The 22,189-nt window shown below is 29.4% G+C and overlaps 2 protein-coding genes across 2 annotated transcripts in view; one reads left to right on the top strand and one right to left on the bottom strand.

Moving 5' to 3' along the window:
• LOC115876865 overlaps positions 1–1,905 on the bottom strand; it is a 67,910-nt gene extending 66,005 nt beyond the window's left edge. The window contains exon 1 of the mRNA XM_030892865.1: positions 1,610–1,905. Coding sequence (XP_030748725.1) covers positions 1,610–1,612 — 3 coding nt within the window. The 5' untranslated portion in view covers positions 1,613–1,905. The remainder of the gene's footprint in view (positions 1–1,609) is intronic.
• LOC115876864 (probable E3 ubiquitin-protein ligase makorin-1) overlaps positions 1–22,189 on the top strand; it is a 109,512-nt gene that overhangs the window by 67,205 nt on the left and 20,118 nt on the right. The window lies entirely within an intron of this gene.

Genomic DNA, 22,189 nt, shown 5'->3' with positions numbered 1-22,189 from the left:
TCTTTTGTATAATTACAAGCCTCACATAAATAAGACTATATATACACCCTGAAGGTGGTGCTAAAATAGGTTTTCGGCAGATGCAAATTCAATTTGAATTTCAAATTGCTCTTTCTGTCGGGGAACATAACGATAGAGGACTATTATTAATAGTTGTGACGCTAGATTAATTTTAATAAGGGGCCTTTATAGTTTTTATCACCTTTTTTACCTACCAAATTTTATAATATAATTCAAAGGATGGTTCAAGTATTAATATGAGTTTTTGTACTTTTTGTGTTTTAAGCAGATTAAAAATGTATATAAAATGTTTTTTTTTTTATTTGAAATAATTACAAAATGGATCATACCATAAAAAATACTACAGAATTTAAAAAAGACGCATTTTCTCTTTTTAAACATTATCTATACCTCTTTGACGGATTTATTTCTTCAAACTTAATGTACTGTCAGAAAATCTACAAAATAAAATAGTTAATTTTGGGTGGTATATCTCCTTCCGTCGTCGGAAGCAAAAAAAAACAAAGAACAAATAAAAAAGCTATTTATAATATCTAAATACGATTATTCAAAAACACTTTAGTGTTTTTTTTTTCAACAGATACTCTATAAAAACCGTTGACGTTCTGTTAAAAATCCGACTTTTTTTGACTTTTTTTTTGTTGCTTCCGACGACGGGAAGAGATATACTTCCCGAAAAGTCAACCATTTTTTTGTCCGTTAGGCAAATTTGTTTATTAGTAAATCACTGTTGACAAATTGGTCTTCGTTGGATTAACGCCAGCAGTGTTGACAAAAGCTAACTATTCTTTTTTGTAGGTTTTCTTACAGTACAAGGTGGCGAAATACCCATAGGACTTTTTTGAAGAGATTAAAAACATTTTTTCTATTTTAGAAAAAGAGTATAACAATTTCTAAAAGGTTTTCTTTTGAAAAAAGGCAGTGTCGATGAAAAATTCCAGCGAGTAAGTATTTCCGTAAAGTTCAACAATATTATACTCATAATAATTACGTTAAAATTAATGTATATAATGCAGACATTAAAGCTACGTAATATACAGATTTAATAAGTTCATTAAACCCTGATGCATGTATATAATTTTATATTAAAATTATATAACTACAAGCAAATTTGGAGCTTGCCGTTAATATGATATTATCTTCATTATATATTTAAATAGGCTTAAATAGATCTTCTATAATGTACACATACATATAGTAATACATGCTCTAATGTATAATGACATTTAACGTAAGTAGCACGTATCAAATACAAATATTAATTTATAATGAATTATATTCGCAAAATAATTTCGTTGAATATAATTTAATACTACTAAAGCTCTAATAGTATTACCAAACGGTTTATATATAAAACACAAATGTTTCTAAATATAATTAATGACGAAATATTTTACAATTCAATTTATTATAGTATATCAAGTTTACACTCGTAGAGAAATGCGAACGATCTCGTTCAATTCATAAAATTAGTCCATTCAGAAATCAGCTAAAAAAGGAACTAACTGTTGCTTGTCGCAGCAAATTTATGAATGAAAACGTAAACAAGTCGCAAGCGTAATATTTAAAAGAAAATGATTTCACTTACCATTGTCGACACTTTTCTGGATAAATACTTTGTATACAAATTGAGATTACGGCAAGAAGTACAAGTTTGCAAGTACAAATTTTTTTAAAATTTTTGAATTAATTCAGATAAACTAACATAAACCATGATAGAACTACTAGAAAAAATTAACAATTTTTTTTCAAAGCTTTTTTGATTCGCCTAACTCGAAACAAACTTTCTTGAAAGTTGTGCCGAACTGAACTGAGATGCGTTGCGCTCGCTGGTGAGACGTCAAATGAAGCAACGAGTTGAGGGAAACAGTGTCATCCTCTGGCGAAGGCGGGAAACGTGTGAGCGCTTGACAGTACGTATACACGGGGGGTGACCGTTTGAGCCTGCTCAGTGTTGCCAGACATTTCTAACCAAGTTCTTTCGGCAAACCCGTTCAAAAACCTTTGTATTCCTTCAGAAACCAGCCGAAAAACCTTTCATCTACACCCTACTCCTGTTCACATAATATTCCACATAGGGAGCGTGAGTTTATTGAGGACGCTGAAGTTAATTTTTTGAAATTCAATTTGGCGCAACGGGACGCACTCCATTATATTCAAATCTTGCGTATTGCACGTTAAATTCAATGCGTCGAACGCTTTCCACAACAAACTGCCAGTCGTATGCTCATATATTATGATAGGTTAGGTTGATTGCAATAAATTAAATTGATCAGTGTATTTTTGAGAGTATTTGGAAATATTGTGAGTCTTTAAACTTTAGTAGATTCTAAAAAAATAATTGTTTTAATTTGAACATTTTATTGTTTGTCGTGTATTAACTATATAATTATTTAATTTAATTATTGTCTTTATATGATTGTTATTGCCTGTTAGATACCTTAGTTTTGTGAGAAAATTGGTGACATTACGAAAATCGTCAATTTTTATGGCTATATATGTGTGGAAAAAAGTTAGAAAAATAACAAATTTTCGCTATTTTTAAACTTTTTTAAAGGTATTAGAAAAATAGTAAACATAGTCCTCAAATTATGAAAATATCAACATTTGTAGGAAATTTTATGTAGATTCAGAATATATACATCTTTAAAGGTTTAGATATCTTGGTTTTGTAAGAAAATTATTTTTTTGGGCCCTTGTTTTTCAGTTATTTTTGATGATAGTTAAAACGTCGTACTGTTCTCGTAAAAAGAGAATGGCCTATATTTTCTTGTTCTTCGCCCTTTAGTTAGTAAATAACAGCAATTTTAACAAAATCGGTGACATGACGAATATCGCCAATTTTCATGATGTATAATGTGTATGTAGTCAAAAAAATGCCCATTTTTTGCTATTTCTTACTCACTTTCAAGGCACTCAGAAATATAGTAATCATAGAGATAGAAATTATGAAAATTTCAGCTATTCGAGGTAAATTTGATGTAGATACGGAATACATTCACCTTTAAAGGCTTGGTTTTGATTTCTTGGTTTTGAGATTTATTTTTAATGCTCTTGTTTTTAAACTATTTTTGATGTTAAAACGTCCCAATATCCATTACTAAAGTGACAATTTTTAGCTATTTTTAACACATTGTTAAAGGCCTTACAAAGATAGTAATCATAGCCATAAAATTATGGAAATCCCAGCATTTGTGGGAAATTATATGTAGATTCAGAATATATACACCTTTAAAGGCTTAGAAATTTTGGTTCTGTGAGAAAATGAATTTTTTGGACCCTTGTTTTTCAGCTATTTTTGATGATGGTTAAAACGTCTCCTACATACATTAGTGTTCTTGTAAGACTACAATGGCTTATATTTTCCTATTTTGCGCTTTTTAATTAGTAAATAACAGCAGTTTTAATAAAATCGGAGACATAACGAAAATTGACAATTTTCATGACGACGATTTTTAAAGGCAGAAAGACAGTAATTGTAGCCATAAAATTATTAAAATTTCGGGATTGGTGGGATATTTGATGTAGATTCAGAATATTATAATATTATTATTAATTATTAATTATATGTATACACCCGTTTAACTGGTTTCATAGTATTTCTAGCTTTTTGGGGCCTCGGTTTTATTAAGTATTGTAAATTCCGGACTTGTCTCCGATTTTCTTTTTGCCAAAGGGTGTTTTTGCGTTTAGAACCACAAAATGTTGGTGCAGACCCTTTGGTGCGGCGGGAAACGTCCCCGTCCCGGCAACACCGGTCCTGCTCAAGCACTGGCGCTTCGCCTGCCTCCCGATTCGGCGCAAGACTATTTCGCAGGATACAGCCACGTAGCCGGTTTTGCGCTGGCGAGCCTGCTCCTGGGTCCGCGCTTCCTTTTTCGCTTTAAGATCCCACAGCCCTTAAAAACAACCACCTCCGAAATGTGTTAGAACGGCTGGCCTACGATCTAAGATGACACATACGCTTAGCGCCGCTGATTTCGCCCTCGCCAGCCAGCGACAACGCTCTCTTCGCCGGCTTCGCCGACTACCGCTTCGCATCGCTTTCAAATTAACCGACAGAGGCACAGCCAAACTTTCAAACTTCTGCCCGCTACACTCATAGACGTCACTCGCTCTATACGTTACTACACAGTAAGAACAGTCATTTTTTATGCTACTTCTCTCTTAATTGTTTTATTATATTTTTAATATATGTATATTTAGTTACTTTGATGTTATTTATTCTTTGTACAGGGTGAGACACCGATAAGGTAAAGTCCATTATCTCATTTGTTGCGAGATTTACAAAAAATGTTAAATATAAAATTTTAGGGAACAATTATAGGGAAGGTTAAGATACACATTTTAAATTATTGTAGAGTATACAGGGTGCTTCAAAAAAATGTGGCTATTTTTTGGAAAACTATATTTTTTTATCTAAATCGGTGACATGACGAAAATCTCCATTTTCATGAGTATATATAGTATTAGTATTGAAGAAAGTCGAAAAAAATGCCCATTTTTGGTTCTTTTTTACACACTTTCAAGGCGATCAGAATGATATTAATCATAGAGATAAAATTATGAAAATTTCAGCAATTGTAGGAAATGTTATGTAGATTCAGAATATATTCACTTTTAAAGGTTTATTTATCTTGGTTTTGTGAGAAAAATTTTTTTGGTCATTTGTTACTGTTCTCGTAAGACTACAGTGACCTCTATTTTCTTATTCTACGTTTTTTAGTTAGTAAATTACAGCAATTTTAACAAAATCGGTGACATGACGAAAACCGCCCAATTTGTAATTGAGTATGTGTGGAAAAAAGTCGAAAAACAGCGCACTTTCAAGGCGCCCAGAAAGAGATTAATCATAGAGATAAAATTATGAAAATTTCAATATTTGTAAGAAATTTTATGTAGGTTCAGAATACATTCACCTTTAAAGGCTTAGTTACTTTGTTTTTGTGAGAAAATTAATTTTCTGAACCCTTGTTTTTGATGATGGTTTAAACATACCCAACATCCATTACTCTTCTCGTAAGGCTACAATCGCCTATATTTTTTATTCTACGCCTTTTAATTAGAAGAAAATCGACAATTTTCATGACGATATGTATGGGAAGGCACATTTTCAAAGGCGTTAGGAAGACAGTAAATATAGTGATAAAAATATAAAATTTTCAGCCCTGGTAGGTAATTTTATGTATAAGTATTCAGAATATATACACATATTTGACTGGTTTATTGTCTTTATAATATGATTGTTATTTCTAAGTTTTGTAAGATAATTGCTGAAATGAAATCGTCAATTATTTTATATATATATGTGGAAATTGTATATTTATATCTATATATGTGTGAAAAACAATCGGAAAAATTATCATTTTTGGCAATTTTTTACTCGTTTTTAAAGGTCTTTACAAAGATAGTAAACATAGTCCTAAAATTATGAAAATATCAGTATTTGTAGGAAATTTTATGTAGATTCAGAATATATGCACCTTGAAATGCTTAAATTATTTGGTTTGCAGTAACAAATAGGAAATTTAAAAAAGTCACGGCTACTTTATATCTTTGAGGATTTTTTCCATTCCGGATTCCATTTAGGTTTATTTTTTTTTCGAAGAAAACGAGGTAAATAAAAATTTCTCTTTTAATTTAAAAAGGTGCATAAAGATCAAAGTTGAATTTTTATTCCTTCAAACGGAGCTCTTAGAATGGCACTAGATTAAACTCGGGCTTGGCAAAGTACCATTAAAAATATTAAAATGACCGTTAAAAGAAAAAAATAGACGCTTCTCTTTAAATATATTCATAGATTTCCTGCAAAATAAATTTTATCCTCCTCTTTTATAAAGAAATGTAGATATGAAATGTGGTAGACAGGTATTTTTTTATCATCTTTTTTCTGGGCCATAAATAAAATAAATGTTCTATTCTCTCCTTCGCATAAACAATCTAAACGTCAAATACACTACCCTTTTAAATATTAGAACACCGTATGTTCGTAAAAAAATACTGCCAAAAAGACATGAAATTGGAAGTATTAATTTATGATCCCAAAAAAAACACACCGCAAATTTTTTTGGTCAAGTTTAAAGTGTTAATTTTTTGTTTAATTTTAGCCCTATTTTCATAATTTTTTTAGCATACTGTATATAAATCTATCACTTTAATTCATAAACTCTTTTTTTTATAAACTTAAATATTTGGCTTAATATACAGCGCTAATTGAAGGGTTGTTTTTACCCTAACTTTAAAACACACTGTGCAATAATTTTGTCAGTAACTTTTCCTAAATCATTATTTTTCGATTAGAACCATGTCTCATGAGCATTTTATTTTTTGACTCATTTTTGATACATGTTTGTGGCAAGTTCATTTCGCTCTTAAAAATTAACCAAGCCATGTGTTGCCGTGAGTCAAAAAACAAAATATTCAGAAGACCTGGTTCTGACTGAAAAATAATGTTTTAGGAAAATTTCCGACGTTACAAGTATATTTTTACACCGAATAGAATATACTATTTTTCTAAAACAACAACAAATAATTTTTTAATCAATTTCAAACATTGCAAATAATATAAACAGTAATCGAGCAACAATTTGTACACTCGTTAAATTTGACACTTAATATCAGTTTAATAATATATTTTTGTACTTTTGTGCTTAGGCGTAACAGTGCTTCACTTTTATGCTAGGCGTTAAAATGACAAAAATTAATACTTTTGAGACGTTTGAAAAAAATCCTTTTGATCTGAAGCGAGCGACTTTTTTGCGAAATATATTGGTGACCGATGTGGAAAAATGTCAAACGCATCGTAGAATGTTTTCGATATCAAGCAGAGTTATAAAGATTTAACTATTTAGGACAGGACTTTCATTGGAAATAAGTCCTAGTCATTTGGAAATCCGATTTAATTTAAAAAAATCTGATTTAAATCAAATAAATCTAAGCTTTTTTTTAATCATGATTTTTTCCAACCCTGATTTATATACAGTTTACTAAAAAAAATCAAGGAAATAGGGCTAAAAATAAAAAAAATAAAAACATTTAAAAAAATTTAAGTATCATTTTAAACTTGAACAAAAATTTTTCTGTTACTGTTTTTGCATCTGGGTTATACATTGCTCTGAAAAATTTTTTTAGAATTTATTTAATTAGAATACATTATGTAATAATATTAGCAGCTTTACCAAGACTGGGATTTATCAAGGCTGACAGCAGTGTTTCAGGTATATCCACATGAAATCTCATGTGTGTATTTTTATTCAAATGGTCTAAGAGATTAAAACAACAATTTTAGCTTCAACGAAAACACTACAGTGAGATTAAACTCAGTCGTTATCCCATTTGTACGCTTTAATTTAATTAAACATGTAGGAAGTTTTGCTAAAGTAAACTCTTCTATAAAGACTCCTTTGTAATCTTTAAAATAACTATAACGTAAAAGCGTAATCGCTAGAAAATGAACGGTATAAATGAACAATTATTCACGTTGTTATTAAGAAACTAAAAATAATATCTTTTGATCGAAAAAAAAACAACGTCGTAGTAGCTTTTGATATTATAATCAATGGTAATTTCTGGAGAACCGAAAAATTGACAGCATTTTTTCCAATAGTTCCAGTGATTTTTATTTGTTGATAATATTTTATAGGATTTTACACACTATAAATTCTAAAATTTTAATCATATTTTTATATTTATGTAAAAGAGTAAAATAAAAAAATTAGGGCATTTTTTCCGTTACTTGGAGCTAGATAAGCTCTCCATTCTAAATGGCGCCACTATATTATAGTCTCTTACAAACAAACTAAACCGAAGGAAAATGAAAATTAATTTTAAAACATGCGTTGTTTCGGCTCAGTTAGTACGAGGGCTGTGTATACGTCAGAGATATTTTTAAAAAACATACACGAGGGCCTTTTTTTTGTTTATTTTTGAACAGAAAACAAATGGGGCCCCGCTTGCGTAGGTCGTTTGTTCAACAAGCTGTTTAGTCATGAACGAAACTGCATTTCCAATCAATACATATATTGTTATTTTTTGTTCTGTTTCAACATTGACATCAATTTCAAGTTCGATGGAAAAAATTGGCCGACGAAAATTATTCCTGTTTACTTTTTGTTTTATCCAAACGTAGGAAGTTTAATCTACACGTCATATTTACTTAGGTTGTGCTGAACAGTCAATAAAATTAAATATACATCTCTAATTTATATGGTACGATCAACGAACGTAAGCAAATGTTTGATCAAGAGTTATGTATATTACGAAGTTTGTAATTTTAGGATTGTTAGGGTTTATATACTTTAATTCTTGCCTTGAACAATGGAGGTTAGACATAACAATTTCCTTTAGAACGCTTAATTCAAATTCGAAATAAACAATTTGCACTATCTTCGTGCCTCGAATTCCAAGTCTCCCACGTTAAAGTAACTAATATGCATTGTATCGTTCATATATCATTCCAGGCTTTTTAGAATCCCTCTAGCGTTATTCCAGAAGCGTAATATAACATTTTTACTTCTCTTGTTCGAATAAACTGAACCAGATAAAATATATTTATATGTCTGGGAAAAATATAAAAATGCTTTAAAAAATGATAAATGGAAGAAATCTAGCTGAATATTGAATATTTGTTTATATGAAAGTAATATACAATACATATGAAAACATATTTTTCAATTTAATTAAATAAACGTGATTATATTTTTTGTGTTGATATTTTCAGCAAGAACTTTCCTAACTAGGGATAAGAAAGGGCTGAAACTAAATTTTCACCTTGGTTTAATTGTGACTGTCCTAGAGAGAGGGAAAATAAACTTTAAAATCTCATTTTCCTCTGGAACGAAAGACAAAAGATCAAGAAAGCCATTAAGCAATTAAAACAAGCAGGGATCCCGTAATTACAGGCATTTAAATGATTAATTGTTATTCAACAACTGGCAAGGTTAGGTTTAAAATTAAAGCTTCGTCATTTCCGAAAAAAATGAAAAATTGGCCTAATGACAAATATTAATAGAGGACCCTGAAATCTACATAAACAGAGTCCTAAACTGCAGCAAAATCCGTCTTCTCCACTTATATTTGCTTTTTATTATCATTATTGTTGCAAATCCCGCATTTTTTATAGGATTTTTACACAAGTTTAATATTTCTACTGACGTCTTATCCATATCAAATTCTTACCTAATTTTAATAAAAAATCAAGTTAAGATGCAAGCATCTTGCTGTAGCCAAACTCGTAATATGCATCATACTGCAACAAAATCCGCCTTATCCGAATTATTTTTGCGTTTTTTCTTTTGAAAAATTAAATACTAATTTATATTTCTAGAAAAACGAGATACAAAACAATAATTTTACACAAGGACACGTTTTTGATAAAATATTGTTTTTTACAGTTTTTGCATATTATCTCAAACAGTGTTTTTGGGCTTAAACTGGTTTTTTAACTTGACGCCTCAATTGTATATGTTCTTTTTATTTTTAAGATAAAGTTATCGATCTCTAAAAAATATGCTTTTAATTTATTTTTGTAATTTTGATGACACTAAATCACTTTTCTGGGTGTAGGATGGGATTTGGCCATAGCGTTTTGTAGATAAAGTAGTGCATCCGGGTTATAACCGTACAGCTGTCTGTTATTAAGGCTTACTGGTCTACGTGTGTAATAAAAGAGGCTTTTACCCTAGTATTCTGTCATATAATACGATTTCCATTCATACTCGTGACGGCCATAATATTGCAGTGCTAAGAAATGTAATTTGTTATACGAACGACATAAAAAATAATATTGAATTTTTATTTAATAATAATTACTAGAAAAAAATATCTCTCATTTTTTTTTGGGGGATTTATTATACATTATTCTTATATTTTTCTAGTAAAAAAATGGCATGTTTTATACCTACCCCAGTATAAACCTTTCAAGGAGCTTCGACATAAAGATTTAAGAGAGAGATTTAGTATTACTATTGATTTTCCTTTTGGATCTGTCACTTGAGACTAAACCGATTAAGGGCTACTTTGAAGACGGTGGAGTTTCACAATTTTTACACCAGCTAAAATACGGCATGACAGGTTGAAATGATGCTACAAGTCAGATATTGTACGATAATTTATTATTTATGTATACTTGTTTTTATACTAACATTGAGATTAATGGCTTAAATTTGAAGTTTTAGGAATTTTAATAATGAAAGTTGTCCTTAAAAACTATTTTTATTGAAATTTTAACTAATTTATCATAATTTCTTTGTATATGACATTTTTTTTATTTTTCAGTTTTAAAACCTCAGGAAATTTTAATTCTCATATAATAACACAATTTAAGACGAAAAATATATCAATTCAAATTAGTTTCTTTATGTAAAACATGTGTACAACAAAATAGTTTTTCTAAATTGACTGTAATTATCTAGAAAAAGTATTTAATTGTCTTTTTAAAATTTTATAAAATATTATATTATTAAATTACCCTTCAAATTGGGGTTGAGTGGATCTACAACTACTTCCAGTTGATGCCTTTTGCCCTCCTGAATCCAACGCGCCCTCAACCAACCCGGTGGCTTCACCCATTCCTGAGATATCCTTAAAAAACTATTTATAAACTTCATTCATTATTTTCAACAATGAATGCTGTCCTAGTTGTAGTAAAGTTGAACTTGACCGATATATTTTTGCATTCCTTATATTATAGTAATCTATATATCATTCATTAAATTGTCGGTATAAGTACCGCCCTAATCCAAAATGGCGTCTGTTTTCAAAATTAATTTCTATTGGTCCATCTACAAATGTCGTTAGAAATAATCCTGGACCCGTTTGTAACCCACATTTCATTCATTTCATTCATAAATAACCCCAATACAAATGAACCGATAGTGGCGAAATTAAATGGGCAGAAATGCGGCATTTTCAGAGATCTTAAAAAATAGTAAAATTGAAGGTAAAATTTTGAAAATTACAGTAGTTAGTAGGAAATTTTATGTAGATTTAAAATATATTAGGCTGAAAATTTTTAACGGTTTAGATTTTGTTAAAAACTTGATTTTTCGCACTTTTGTTTTGAAATGATTTATGACGATGGCAATTTTTGACATATTTTCAAAGATCTTAGAAATATAATAAAAGTGAAGGTAAAATTTTGCAAATTACAATAATTGTAGGAAATTTTATGTAGATTTAAAATATATTAGGCTGAAAATTTTTAAGGGCTTAGATTTTGTTAAAAACTTGTTTTTTTCGCACCCTTGTTTTGAAATAATTTATGACCATGGCAATTTTTGACATATATTCAGAGGTCTTAGAAAAATAGTAAAAGTGAAGGTAAAATTTTGCAAATTGCAATATTTGTAGGAAATTTTATGTGCATTTAAAATATCTTAGGCTTGATTTTGTCAAAAACTTGATTTTTTCAACCCTTGTTTTGAAACGATTTATGATGCTGGCCATTTTTGACATATTTTCAGATATCTTTGAAAAATAGTAAAAATGAAGGTACAAGTTTGAAACTTACAGTATTTGTAGGGGAAATTTTATGCAAATTTAAAATATGTTAAGCTGCAAAGGCTTAAATGCTTTGATTTTGTGAAAGACTTTAATTTTTCAACCCTTGTTTTGAAAACTTAAAAAAAAAGAAATAGAGACTTTGTCTAAAAAACCTCTAAAATGCACACAGGCTTAGTAGAAATTAAAATTACATTTTAAAACGACAGCGAAACTGAAAAAGATGAAATTTAAAAGTCCGTGACAAAAATACCCTCTGTCAAAGAGAATAAAACTGAAATTATTTTTAATTTCTTTCTGAAAGAATTTTAATTGTTGCGGTTAGGAAAATTATTTATGTTGTTTGCATTTGAATTTCAAATTAAGTCCTGCAATTGTGGAAGCGCGGCGAAAAGAAAAATAATTCAAATTGTACATTTGAATTTTTCGGGGAAGGAACTGAAGCTTTAACAAAAAATCAAGGCCTGATAAAATTACTGTTTGAAATTTTCATAAACTCGAAAAAAAAACTGTTTACCCTGGTTTCTTTCATTTCATCGCCCCCTATTGTAGGATTATTTCTTTTTTATGTGGTGTCATGAAAGCTTCAAATTCTTTCCGGCTTATGGGACTTTTCGGGCAATTATAAATATTTTCTTTCCTTTGAACCCATCTCTTTTAATACTTCAGTTACATAAAACCGCCTTGTTAGCTTTACTATGCGACCAACTCACATGAACAAGGTTGTTGGTAGAAAATAAATGAGATACTTTTGTTAACGGTCACAAGACACGTCCTAGTTTTACAGATCCTTGAAAAATATTTATAGATCATATACAGAGAAAATATGAGTCTAAAATATATCAGCATTTTCAAATACAATATCAAATTTAATATTGATCTTCAATATATTTATTTTAAGTATCAAAAGAACATCAGCCTTATTTTCTGTATGTAGATACTATTTTTTAAGAGCTAAACACCTATTAGGTCACAATAGTGTGAAAAATTTACTATTGTTAATTTCAGTTGAGCGGTATTTTAATGGTAGCCAATTCAGTCTACTTATACAGGGTTGTTCACCACATAGGACACGGAGTATTGTAGCTAAACGATGAGATTTTTACAAATTGTAAGTTTTGGGTTCGATGAAGGACTATTAGAGGTACAATTTAAAAATAATTTTACAAGATACAGAGTGTCCCAAATAAGTAAAAAATATCAAAGTTGTATTTTTTTAAATGGAACACCCTGTATATTATTACATTTTAGTTTCTACGATTAGATCAATAAAGGTACAGAATTTGATTAAGGTTTATTATATTTAAACCTTACCGTTTTTGAAATATTTTCAATTTTGTGAAATTGCAGTAAAAAATTTTACAAGGCTTCATTTCTCCAAGGGTATCATGTTTTTTAATACTAATATTTACTGAAGTTTATTTACTGATCAGTTATTGTGTTGCAATAAAAAATAATACTACCTTATACAGAGTGTCTAAAAATTTATTTTAAATAATTATTAGCTTCAAACGGCAATAACTTGTTTAATTTAAATGGAACACCCTGTATATTTTACGAGAATCAGATGCACAATTTAATTGTCTATCAAATTATATCATACCATTTTTTACCTATCTCTTTAAGTTTCCGTAGAAAATGTATTTTCTTGTAATTTAGAACTTATTTATCAATATACCCATGGACTATTGACATTTTAGATTATTTTTAAAGATGAACCAAATTTTTAAAGAGTACAGATACTAATATTGTCGATATAATTAGTTTATTTCATTAAAAAATAAGAAAAATTGTTTAAATATTTATTAAAGAGGATCAATTAATATGATTCCAGTATTCAAACTACATTAACAGACTATTTGCGTTGATTAATAATAATTGCTCCAAATACTAAAAAACTGAATTTTGTATGGGCATTAGACAGTGTGATAAAAAGTAACACCTTAAAAATGATATTTCATTTTTTAATAAATGCTTATTTATAACAACAGAGACTTTAATTTGTTAACTTATTATTATATTGATTTCTGACTCAAATCCACATTTATTTATAATAATTTATTAACGAACACAATTAAGTATGTAATTAATTAGTATATGGGCGGAAATAATGGTGTTATATTTAATTAATGGTATACTCTTTTATAAAGATTTAAATAGTTTTCTTTTTGCATACAAATTAGTAATATTATCGTTTTGCTAAAAACGATAATATTACTAGTCTGTACATTTTGTACATTTGTTGCTTTAAAACAATCTAAAATGTCAATATTCCATGGATATATTGATAAATGAGGTCTAAATTAGAAGAAAATGCATTTTCTACGAAAACTTGAAGGGATAGGTAAAAAATGGTATAATACAATTTGATAGACAATTTAATTGTGCATCTGATTCTCCTAAAATATACAGGGCATTCCATTTATTGCAACACAATAACTGATCAATAAATAAACTTCATTAAATATTTAGTATTAAAAACATTGATACCCTTGGAGAAATGAAGCTTTAAAATTTTTACTGCAATTTCACAAAATTGAAAATATTTCAAAAACGGTAAGGTTTAAGTATAATAAACCTTAATCAAATTTACCTTTATTTTAATCGTAGAAACTAAAATGTAATAATATACAGGGTGTTCCATTTAAAAAAATACAACTTTGATATTTTTTATTTATTTGGGACACTCTGTATCTTGTAAAAATATTTTTAAATTGTAGCTCTAATAGTCCTTCAACGAACCCCAAACTTACAATTTGTAAAAATCTCATCGTTTAGCTACAATACTCCGTGTCGCATGTGGTGAACAACCCTGTATAAAAAAATACAGATGAAAAAATAAAAAATAGGTCGTCCTAGCTCTTGCGTTGAATTTAAAGATTTAGCCGAATGCCATCCTGTCGAGAAAAAAAATAGATGAAACTTCCAAAGCAAATTTTTCACTTGGAAATTGCGTGGGCGGTAGCGCCAGTGGCTATTCAAAAAAGTGTAGTGGATATTAAAAGACGCTTTATTTCGGGAAATTCGGCCGTCAAAAATATCCTTTTTTAACACGGGATAACAACTTGTTAAAATATTGTTTAATAATTTATAATTGTAAAATAAAACACTAATTCGCCACAATACACCAAAACATTTTTACTTTTGCACTGGACGCGCGTTTCGCTAATCATGTTAGCATCATCAGCAGATGATTAAATCTAAACTAATATCTACAAATTGAGCGGTTATATAGGCGCTCAGTTGGGCACCGAGTAGGCCAAGCGAGTCAAAACCAACCGAGTGTAACATTTTATTACCGAAATTAGAGCAACAGGAACAGAGAACTGGATGGAATTGGATCATTGTCTCTGTTCATACTATCTTTAGATTTAATTCTCATATGCATCTAATTGCCTGTAATCTGAGACTTGTTTAGTTAATTTTAAATTATTAATATCTATTCAATGTTCTTTATCAACAATCTGTTGAGCAACGCAATATTTATCCGGTCCACCATATTTTATCTGAACCATATATGTTTTTAAATCTAGTTAATTTCGATCTTTTAGTTTGCCCATATTTCTGATTACGATCTTTACATGAAATCCATAAATACCCGACCTTTCCAGTGAAGGTGTTTTATCTTTAGGATTACCTAATAATTGTTGTAATTTATTATTAACACTATATACAGGTTTATAATTGACATTCTTAAAAATTCTTTTTAAACCACGGGATAACTCTCAACAACTCTTGACAACCTTATACTCCTTCTTAGATTTTAATGATTTAGTTCAAACGACGTTTTTTGATAGTTGGTTTCTACAAGCCTCTCTTGTAAATACCTTGGAAGCCTCGGGTAATAGTAGTTTCCAACACACAACTGTAATAATTTATAATAATAATAAATCCTTCTATTCTTTTTCGAAGTAAAACTTCTTTAGGCGCGTTGGGAGTAAAAATTCAAAGCCATTTCATCGGTCATTCCAGGCTATCCGGTCGGTTAATAGAATTATCGTTTTTTAAATAAAAATTAAAAAAACATTATAATACTATAAAGCTAGAATATAATATAGGTTTTATATTAACCCTAATTTTTTAAGCATTAATAAAAAATAAGTATATTATATCCTTCAATTTAATAGTTGTTAGTGCACACACTGTTTTTTGGCAGAAGATTTCATTTAAAATAGAAAAATCTACATATAAAAATAGCACCTAGAAATACAATCGAACTAGAAAGGAACTAGACACTTTAACATTTCAGCATATATAGAATCAGATAAATCGTCGTGTGGGCTCCTACACTGTAACATAAAGGACGCAAAGGTCTTTGTGTTTGTTGCAGGAAATTCTAAGCATTGAAATTTTCGAGCACACTAAAAGCTGTTGATTTCAAGTAAATAGTCCGTCAAGTAGAAACCCTTTTGAAGACTAGCTGTTTCAATTCGCAACTTCCGCAAACTAGCAAGTTCGAGGTACAAGGGCTCCAATAAAACGCGACAAAATAAAATCAGGAGAGTGGTCAAGCTCACTTTTAAAGTAAACGGTCTATTTTTAAAACTGCCCGGGGTATGTGCAGCGAAAGGAATAGTACGGATCGTAGGGGTTAACGAGAATGCAGATTGAGACAGAGAAATTAAACTATTGTTTACTGAAGCCGAGCCGAGGAAATGTCTGTTCTCTTTGTCAAGGCTGCAAACAGTTTTAGTGCTATGTACTCTCTAATTGTTTTATTTCAAGCATCAGTAATTATTTTCATACACTGCACTATCTCTCTAATTAAAACCTCTCAAATATACTATTGCCTGTCAAAAAGACGAAAAATTTAACTTTCATATATTTACACTTTTTTAGGAATCCTTAAAAGTAGTAAACGTAGTGAATTTTTTTTTAAAATTTAGAATTTATAGGAAATTTTATGTAGATTTAAAATATATTAAGCTTAGAAGGCTTAATGGTACTTTAATGCACTTAAGTGCTTTGATTTTATGGAAACTTGATTTTTTCAACTTTTGTTTTGAAATGATTTATGACGATGGCCATTTTTGACATATTTTCACATCTTTAAAAAAATAGTAAAAGTGAAGGTAAAACTTTAAAAACTACAATATTTATGAAATTTTATGTAGATTTAAAATATCTTAAGATGAAAATTTTTAAGGGCTTAGGCAATGACGATGGCAATTTTTGACATATTTTCAGAGATCTTAGAAAAATAGTAAAAGTGAAGGTAAAATTTTGAAAATTACAGTATTTGTAGGAAATTTTATATACATTTAAAATATATTAGGCTTAAAAGGCTTAAGTGCTCTGATTTTGCCAAAAACTTGATTTTTTCAACCCTTGTTTTGAACCGATTTATGATGCTGGCCATTTTTGATATGTTTTCAGAGATATTAAAAAATAGTAAAAGTGAAGGAAAATTACGGTATTTACAAGAAATTTTATCTACGTCCAGTGGCGGATACAGAGGGGGGGGCCGGGCCCCCCCCCCTGAAATCTGTAAATTGGGTTAAATATTACCCCTTTGGGTTAAAAATGACACTCTAAAAAGCATATTCTACATTACTTTTTTATTTGGGTCCCCTAAAATAAATTCCTGTATTCGCCCCTGTGTACGTTTAAAATATATTAAGCTGAAAATTTTTAAGGGCTTTGATTTTTTTAGAAACTTGATTTTTCCAACTCTTGTTTTGAAATGATTCGTGATGCTGGCCATTTTTGACATTTTTTTAGAGATCTTAGAAAATTAATAAATGTGGACGTAAAATTTTGAAAATTACAGTATTTTCAGCAAATTTTATATAGATATAAAATATATTAAGCCTGAAATTTTATTTAGATTTAGAATATGTATCGTTTGTTAAGGCTAACATGCTCCGATTTTGTGAGAAAGTCGATTTTTCCTACCCTTGTTTTGGAATAATTTTTGGAACACTCTATACTTAATTCTTATTTACGAATAACTATTTGTAAGTCAATCATTATTTTTTTTAATTAAGTTGAAGATTAATCTATGTTAATTGCTGTAACGCAATAAAATAGGTTTAAAATAATACATTGTAAGCGACTGTTAATGACGTTTATTCCAAAACCGCCCTTAGGCACATCCCTTAATCTAAACAGGAAGGGAACAGAACTAGTTCTATCCTTCGGAATGCTGAGTCTCCCACGCCTGTTTTCGGTGACGTCACGCAACGCCCGCCGTCTGTGCAAGCAGAGAGGATCCATTCCATATTCGCAAGTCTGCTTTCTTCAATGAAGTTGTGTAACAAAAGGATGAGATCGGAAACTGTCAATGGCAGACTGACTCATCTGATGTATCGGGATGAAGAGTCTGGCAAAAATCAGTCACATTTAGCGAGCAATTTCGTTTGGTTAAAAATCACTCTTGCATACTTAATTCGTCAAACTACATAGGGAAAGTTTTGTATACAAATTTAATAATAATTAAATCAAAGTATTGATGCCTCTAATGTATTTAATACTTTAAATACTCTAAAAGTACATAAAATTTCCTACAAGACAAATCCTGAAATTAGTTCGCCTATAAACTTTTAACTATTATCAAAAAAATTGTTCAAAAACAAGGGTTGAAAACATTTACTTTCTAATAAAATCAAAGCATTGAAGCGATTAATGCTTTATATATTTTATAACTACATAAAATTTCCTACAAATTCTGAAATTTTCATAATTTTGTCGCCATGTTTACTATTTCTCTGGGTGCGTTGAAAACTTGGCAACTCATAAAAATTCGCGTATTTTAGTCAAGTTACAGATTTTAGCGAAACTACGCTTATTAACTAATTGAAAGGCGTAGAATACGCAAATATAGTCGTTTTTGGTCTTATGAGTCTGGTACTAGGTATAGGCGAACTTTTATCAAAAAATATTCAAAAACAAGAGTTGAAAATTTTAACTTTCTATCAAAACCAAAGCATTGAAGCATTTAATGCTTTATATATTTTAAAACTAGATAAAATTTCCTACAAATCTTGAGATTTTCAGAATTTTATCTCTACGTGTACTATTTTTCTGAGCGCCTTGAAAACCGCCTCTGGTAAGGTTACAGATTTTAGTGGAACTACGCTTATTAACTAATAAAAAGGCGTAGAATATGAAAATATAGTAATTTTTGGTCTTACGAGTACGGTAATAGGTATAGGCGAACTTTAATATTTTAAAACTACATAAAATTTTCTACAAATTTTGAAATTTTTAGAATTTTATCTCTACGTTTACTATTTTTCTGAGCACCTTCAAAACTTGTAAAAATAATAGCCAAAAATGAGCAACTCATAAAAATTGAGGATTTTGGTCAAGTCACAGATTTTAGTGAAACTACGCTTATTAACTAACTAAAAGGCGTAGAATATGGAAATATAGTCCTTTTTGGTGTTATGAGTACGCACTGGGTATAGGCGAACTTTTAAATATTATCAAAATATGTTCAAAAACAAGGATTGAAAATTTTAACTTTCTATTAAAACCAAAGCATTGAAGCATTTAATGCTTTATATATTTTAGAACTACATAAAATTTTCTACAAATCTTGAAATTTTCAGAATTTTATCTCTACGTTTACTATTTTTCTGAGCACCTTCAAAACTTGTAAAAATAATAGCCAAAAATGAGCACCTCATAAAAATTGAGGAATTTGGTCAAGTCACAGATTTTAGTGAAACTACGCTTATTAACTAACTAAAAGGCGTAGAATATGGAAATATAGTCCTTTTTGGTCTTACGAGTACGGTACTAGGTATTGGCGAACTTTTAATTATTATTAAAAATTGTTCAAAAACAAAGGTTGGAAACATCAAGTTTCGTATAAGAACAAAACATTGAAGCTTTGAATGCTTTATATATTCTCAAAGTAGATAAAATTTACGTTTATTATAATTCTGAGCGCCTTGAAAACTTGTAAAAATAACAGCCAAAAATGGACAACTCACTCCAAATGGACGATTTTCGTCAAGTTACGAATTTTATTGCAAACTACGCATATTAACTAATTAAAAAGCGTAGAATATTGAAATGTTGTTCTTTTTGGTGTTACGAGTACAGTATTAAATATATTCGAACTTTTAATAATTATCAGAAATAATTCAAAAACAAGGGTTGGAAACATCAACTCACTAATAAAAGCAAAGCGTTGCTTTTAGTTAATTGCCATTTATCACTGGTAAATGTCAATCAGATCACGTTATTTAATTACATGTAAGTAATGTAATTTTAGTGAGCTCATAGTTCGAGGCTTGAATCAAAACAGCTTTATTAGTTGATAATTGACTATACAGCATTTTTGTTCGCAATTCCATCAGTTTACGATATCAGCATTAAAACAATATTTTTCAGAAGTTCAGTATTTCGAGTGGGTACATATTGCCTGCATTATTTGTTAAATCAGTAGCGCACTGAAAACTGTTTTATCAAATAAAAATATTCTTGTCTTACTTTATATTTATAATTAGATATCCGTTTTTTATCTGGACTAATGCCATTATTATTTCGTCTTTCTTTCTCTTTAAAAAGTTTCAAAATCTGTTATGATAATTCGCCGATACCTTGAGAAAGCTTTCCAGAAAATCCCGAAAAAAAGTCATGAATTACAAATTTTTTTGGCCAAAACTTTTGCAAAGACTTTAAATATTTTGCAGGCCGCCTTTGAAGTGATGAAAAACAAATACTTTGCGAAATATACTTTGCGAAATACGATTTATTAAAAAAAGATCCGATTTAAGATTATTTATATCTTTCAAAAGGTTTGTGTATAATTGTTTGTTCTTTGTGTTCATTTTAATAACTTTAATAAGGATATGCTTTTAATAGAAAACCTAAAATTCTTTCAGTATTGAAAAAAAGCTATTGAAAAGCTCATTTAAATGAAGCTATTCAATTTCTGTCTTATTGAAAGCGCCTCAGACACGGTTAACTAAAACATCTCTTGAATTTAGTGTGCCAATATTTTATAAAAATAAGTACATAATTTTGCTTTCTATTTTTACTTTAACATTTACAAATTTAGAAGCCAATATATTCTCCTTTTTTCATTTAATAGAGGTTTATTTCGTAATTGTTATTTATCGATTAAATATTAAATATATTTCAAATATCTTGATTAATGTTAAGTGATTACGTTCATCAAGAGATTAAAATTTGATTGACAGTAAAGCAATTTTTTAATGATTAGGTTTAGGACATTATCAAACAAAGGACAAACACTCCCGTTTTTATTTTTTTATTATTAATAATTGATTTTTATTCGTAATTGTAATCAGTCTGTTATGTCGAGATACGTAGTAATAATATAATATCTCAAATGATACGACTGGAAGTTACATTAACGACTCATTTGAGAAGATTTAACGGAAAGAATAGTCATTTAATAGTGGGTGTAGTAATCAAAATGACAGAAAAAAGATTGCTTATAACTTAAACCTAACTTATTTTAGGTCAAGTTATTTCAACATGTAGGGGAGATAAGGTTTTCCTTTCGGAAATTGAAAATATTCTCTTCTCTTGCGTTTCTACTTTTTCGATCTTCCAAAGTTAACATAAACATCTGCCAGAGATTTTATTTACTTTTTATTATTTTTTCTATGAGATTTTTCTCGCTCCAGCAAAGCCAAGAAAGTGAATATTTTGGATAATATACAAGTTAATTACAAGTAAAAATCAGAATTTTTGCGTTATTATAATGCAACTGTCTATCGGTTTCATTCCAGATTATAAAAGTATCGTCAACATATCGAAGCCAGATTTTGGGTTTGACGACTGCGGTACTAATGGCATATTGGTCTCGAACCATTCCATATAATATACAGGGTGGTCCGAACTGTATTCCGGAAACTTCGGCAGCATATTCTGCAGATAAAAATAAGTAAAATAGTTCGTATAAATGTATGTCCTAAAATGCTTAGTTTTGGAGATACAGGGTGTAGAAGTTTCATTTTTATTTCGATTTTTTCCAAATAATTTCTGAAGTAACGTCAATATTTGGATGAAAATTGGTGTCTGGGAGTTTTTTGACACGAGAAATTTGATTTTGATGTCAATATGACTCCTAGTTGTGGAGGGCGCCACCTACATATTTTTGATTGGTTTGAAGAGGAATAACTTTTCGTCCGTACCTGTATAAAGCTACTGAGTAAAAAATATATATTCACGACGGTTTTTACGTAAATAAAGGTCTCTTGGTAGAAATCACTACGAGTAATTATTCTCGAGATATTTGGAGTCGAATTTATCAATACCTGTCATCATTGACATAAATAATTAAACATGTTGCCTAAATAGTTATCAGACTGAAATCATAAATTTGAAATGTTTTTCTGAAAGAAACTTCAATAAAAACTGTTTTATCATCATTTTTTCGAAGAAAAATTTATGATTAATTTAAAGAAATAAAAAGTTCCCAAATTTATCATTTCACTCAAATAACTATCTACTCTCAACGTGTTTATTTTTCTTTTCAATAATGATATGTATTAACTATTTTCATTCTAAATATTTTGAGAACGGTTACTCTTAGCGATTTTTACCAAGAGACATTTTTTACGTAAAAAATCACAGAAAAGTACATTTTTTCACTCAATAGTTTTATACAGGTTCGGACGAAAAGTTATTACTCCTCAAAACAGTTAAAATACATGTAGGTGGCGCCCCCTATGAATAGGAGTCA

Source organism: Sitophilus oryzae, unplaced genomic scaffold (assembly GCF_002938485.1).
Source record: "Sitophilus oryzae breed Bouriz unplaced genomic scaffold, Soryzae_2.0 scaffold_1440_pilon_pilon, whole genome shotgun sequence".
Classification (NCBI taxonomy): Eukaryota; Metazoa; Arthropoda; class Insecta; order Coleoptera; family Curculionidae; genus Sitophilus; species Sitophilus oryzae.
The sequence above is the reverse complement of the archived record's forward strand: the minus strand, read 5'-3'. Positions and strand labels throughout refer to the sequence as shown.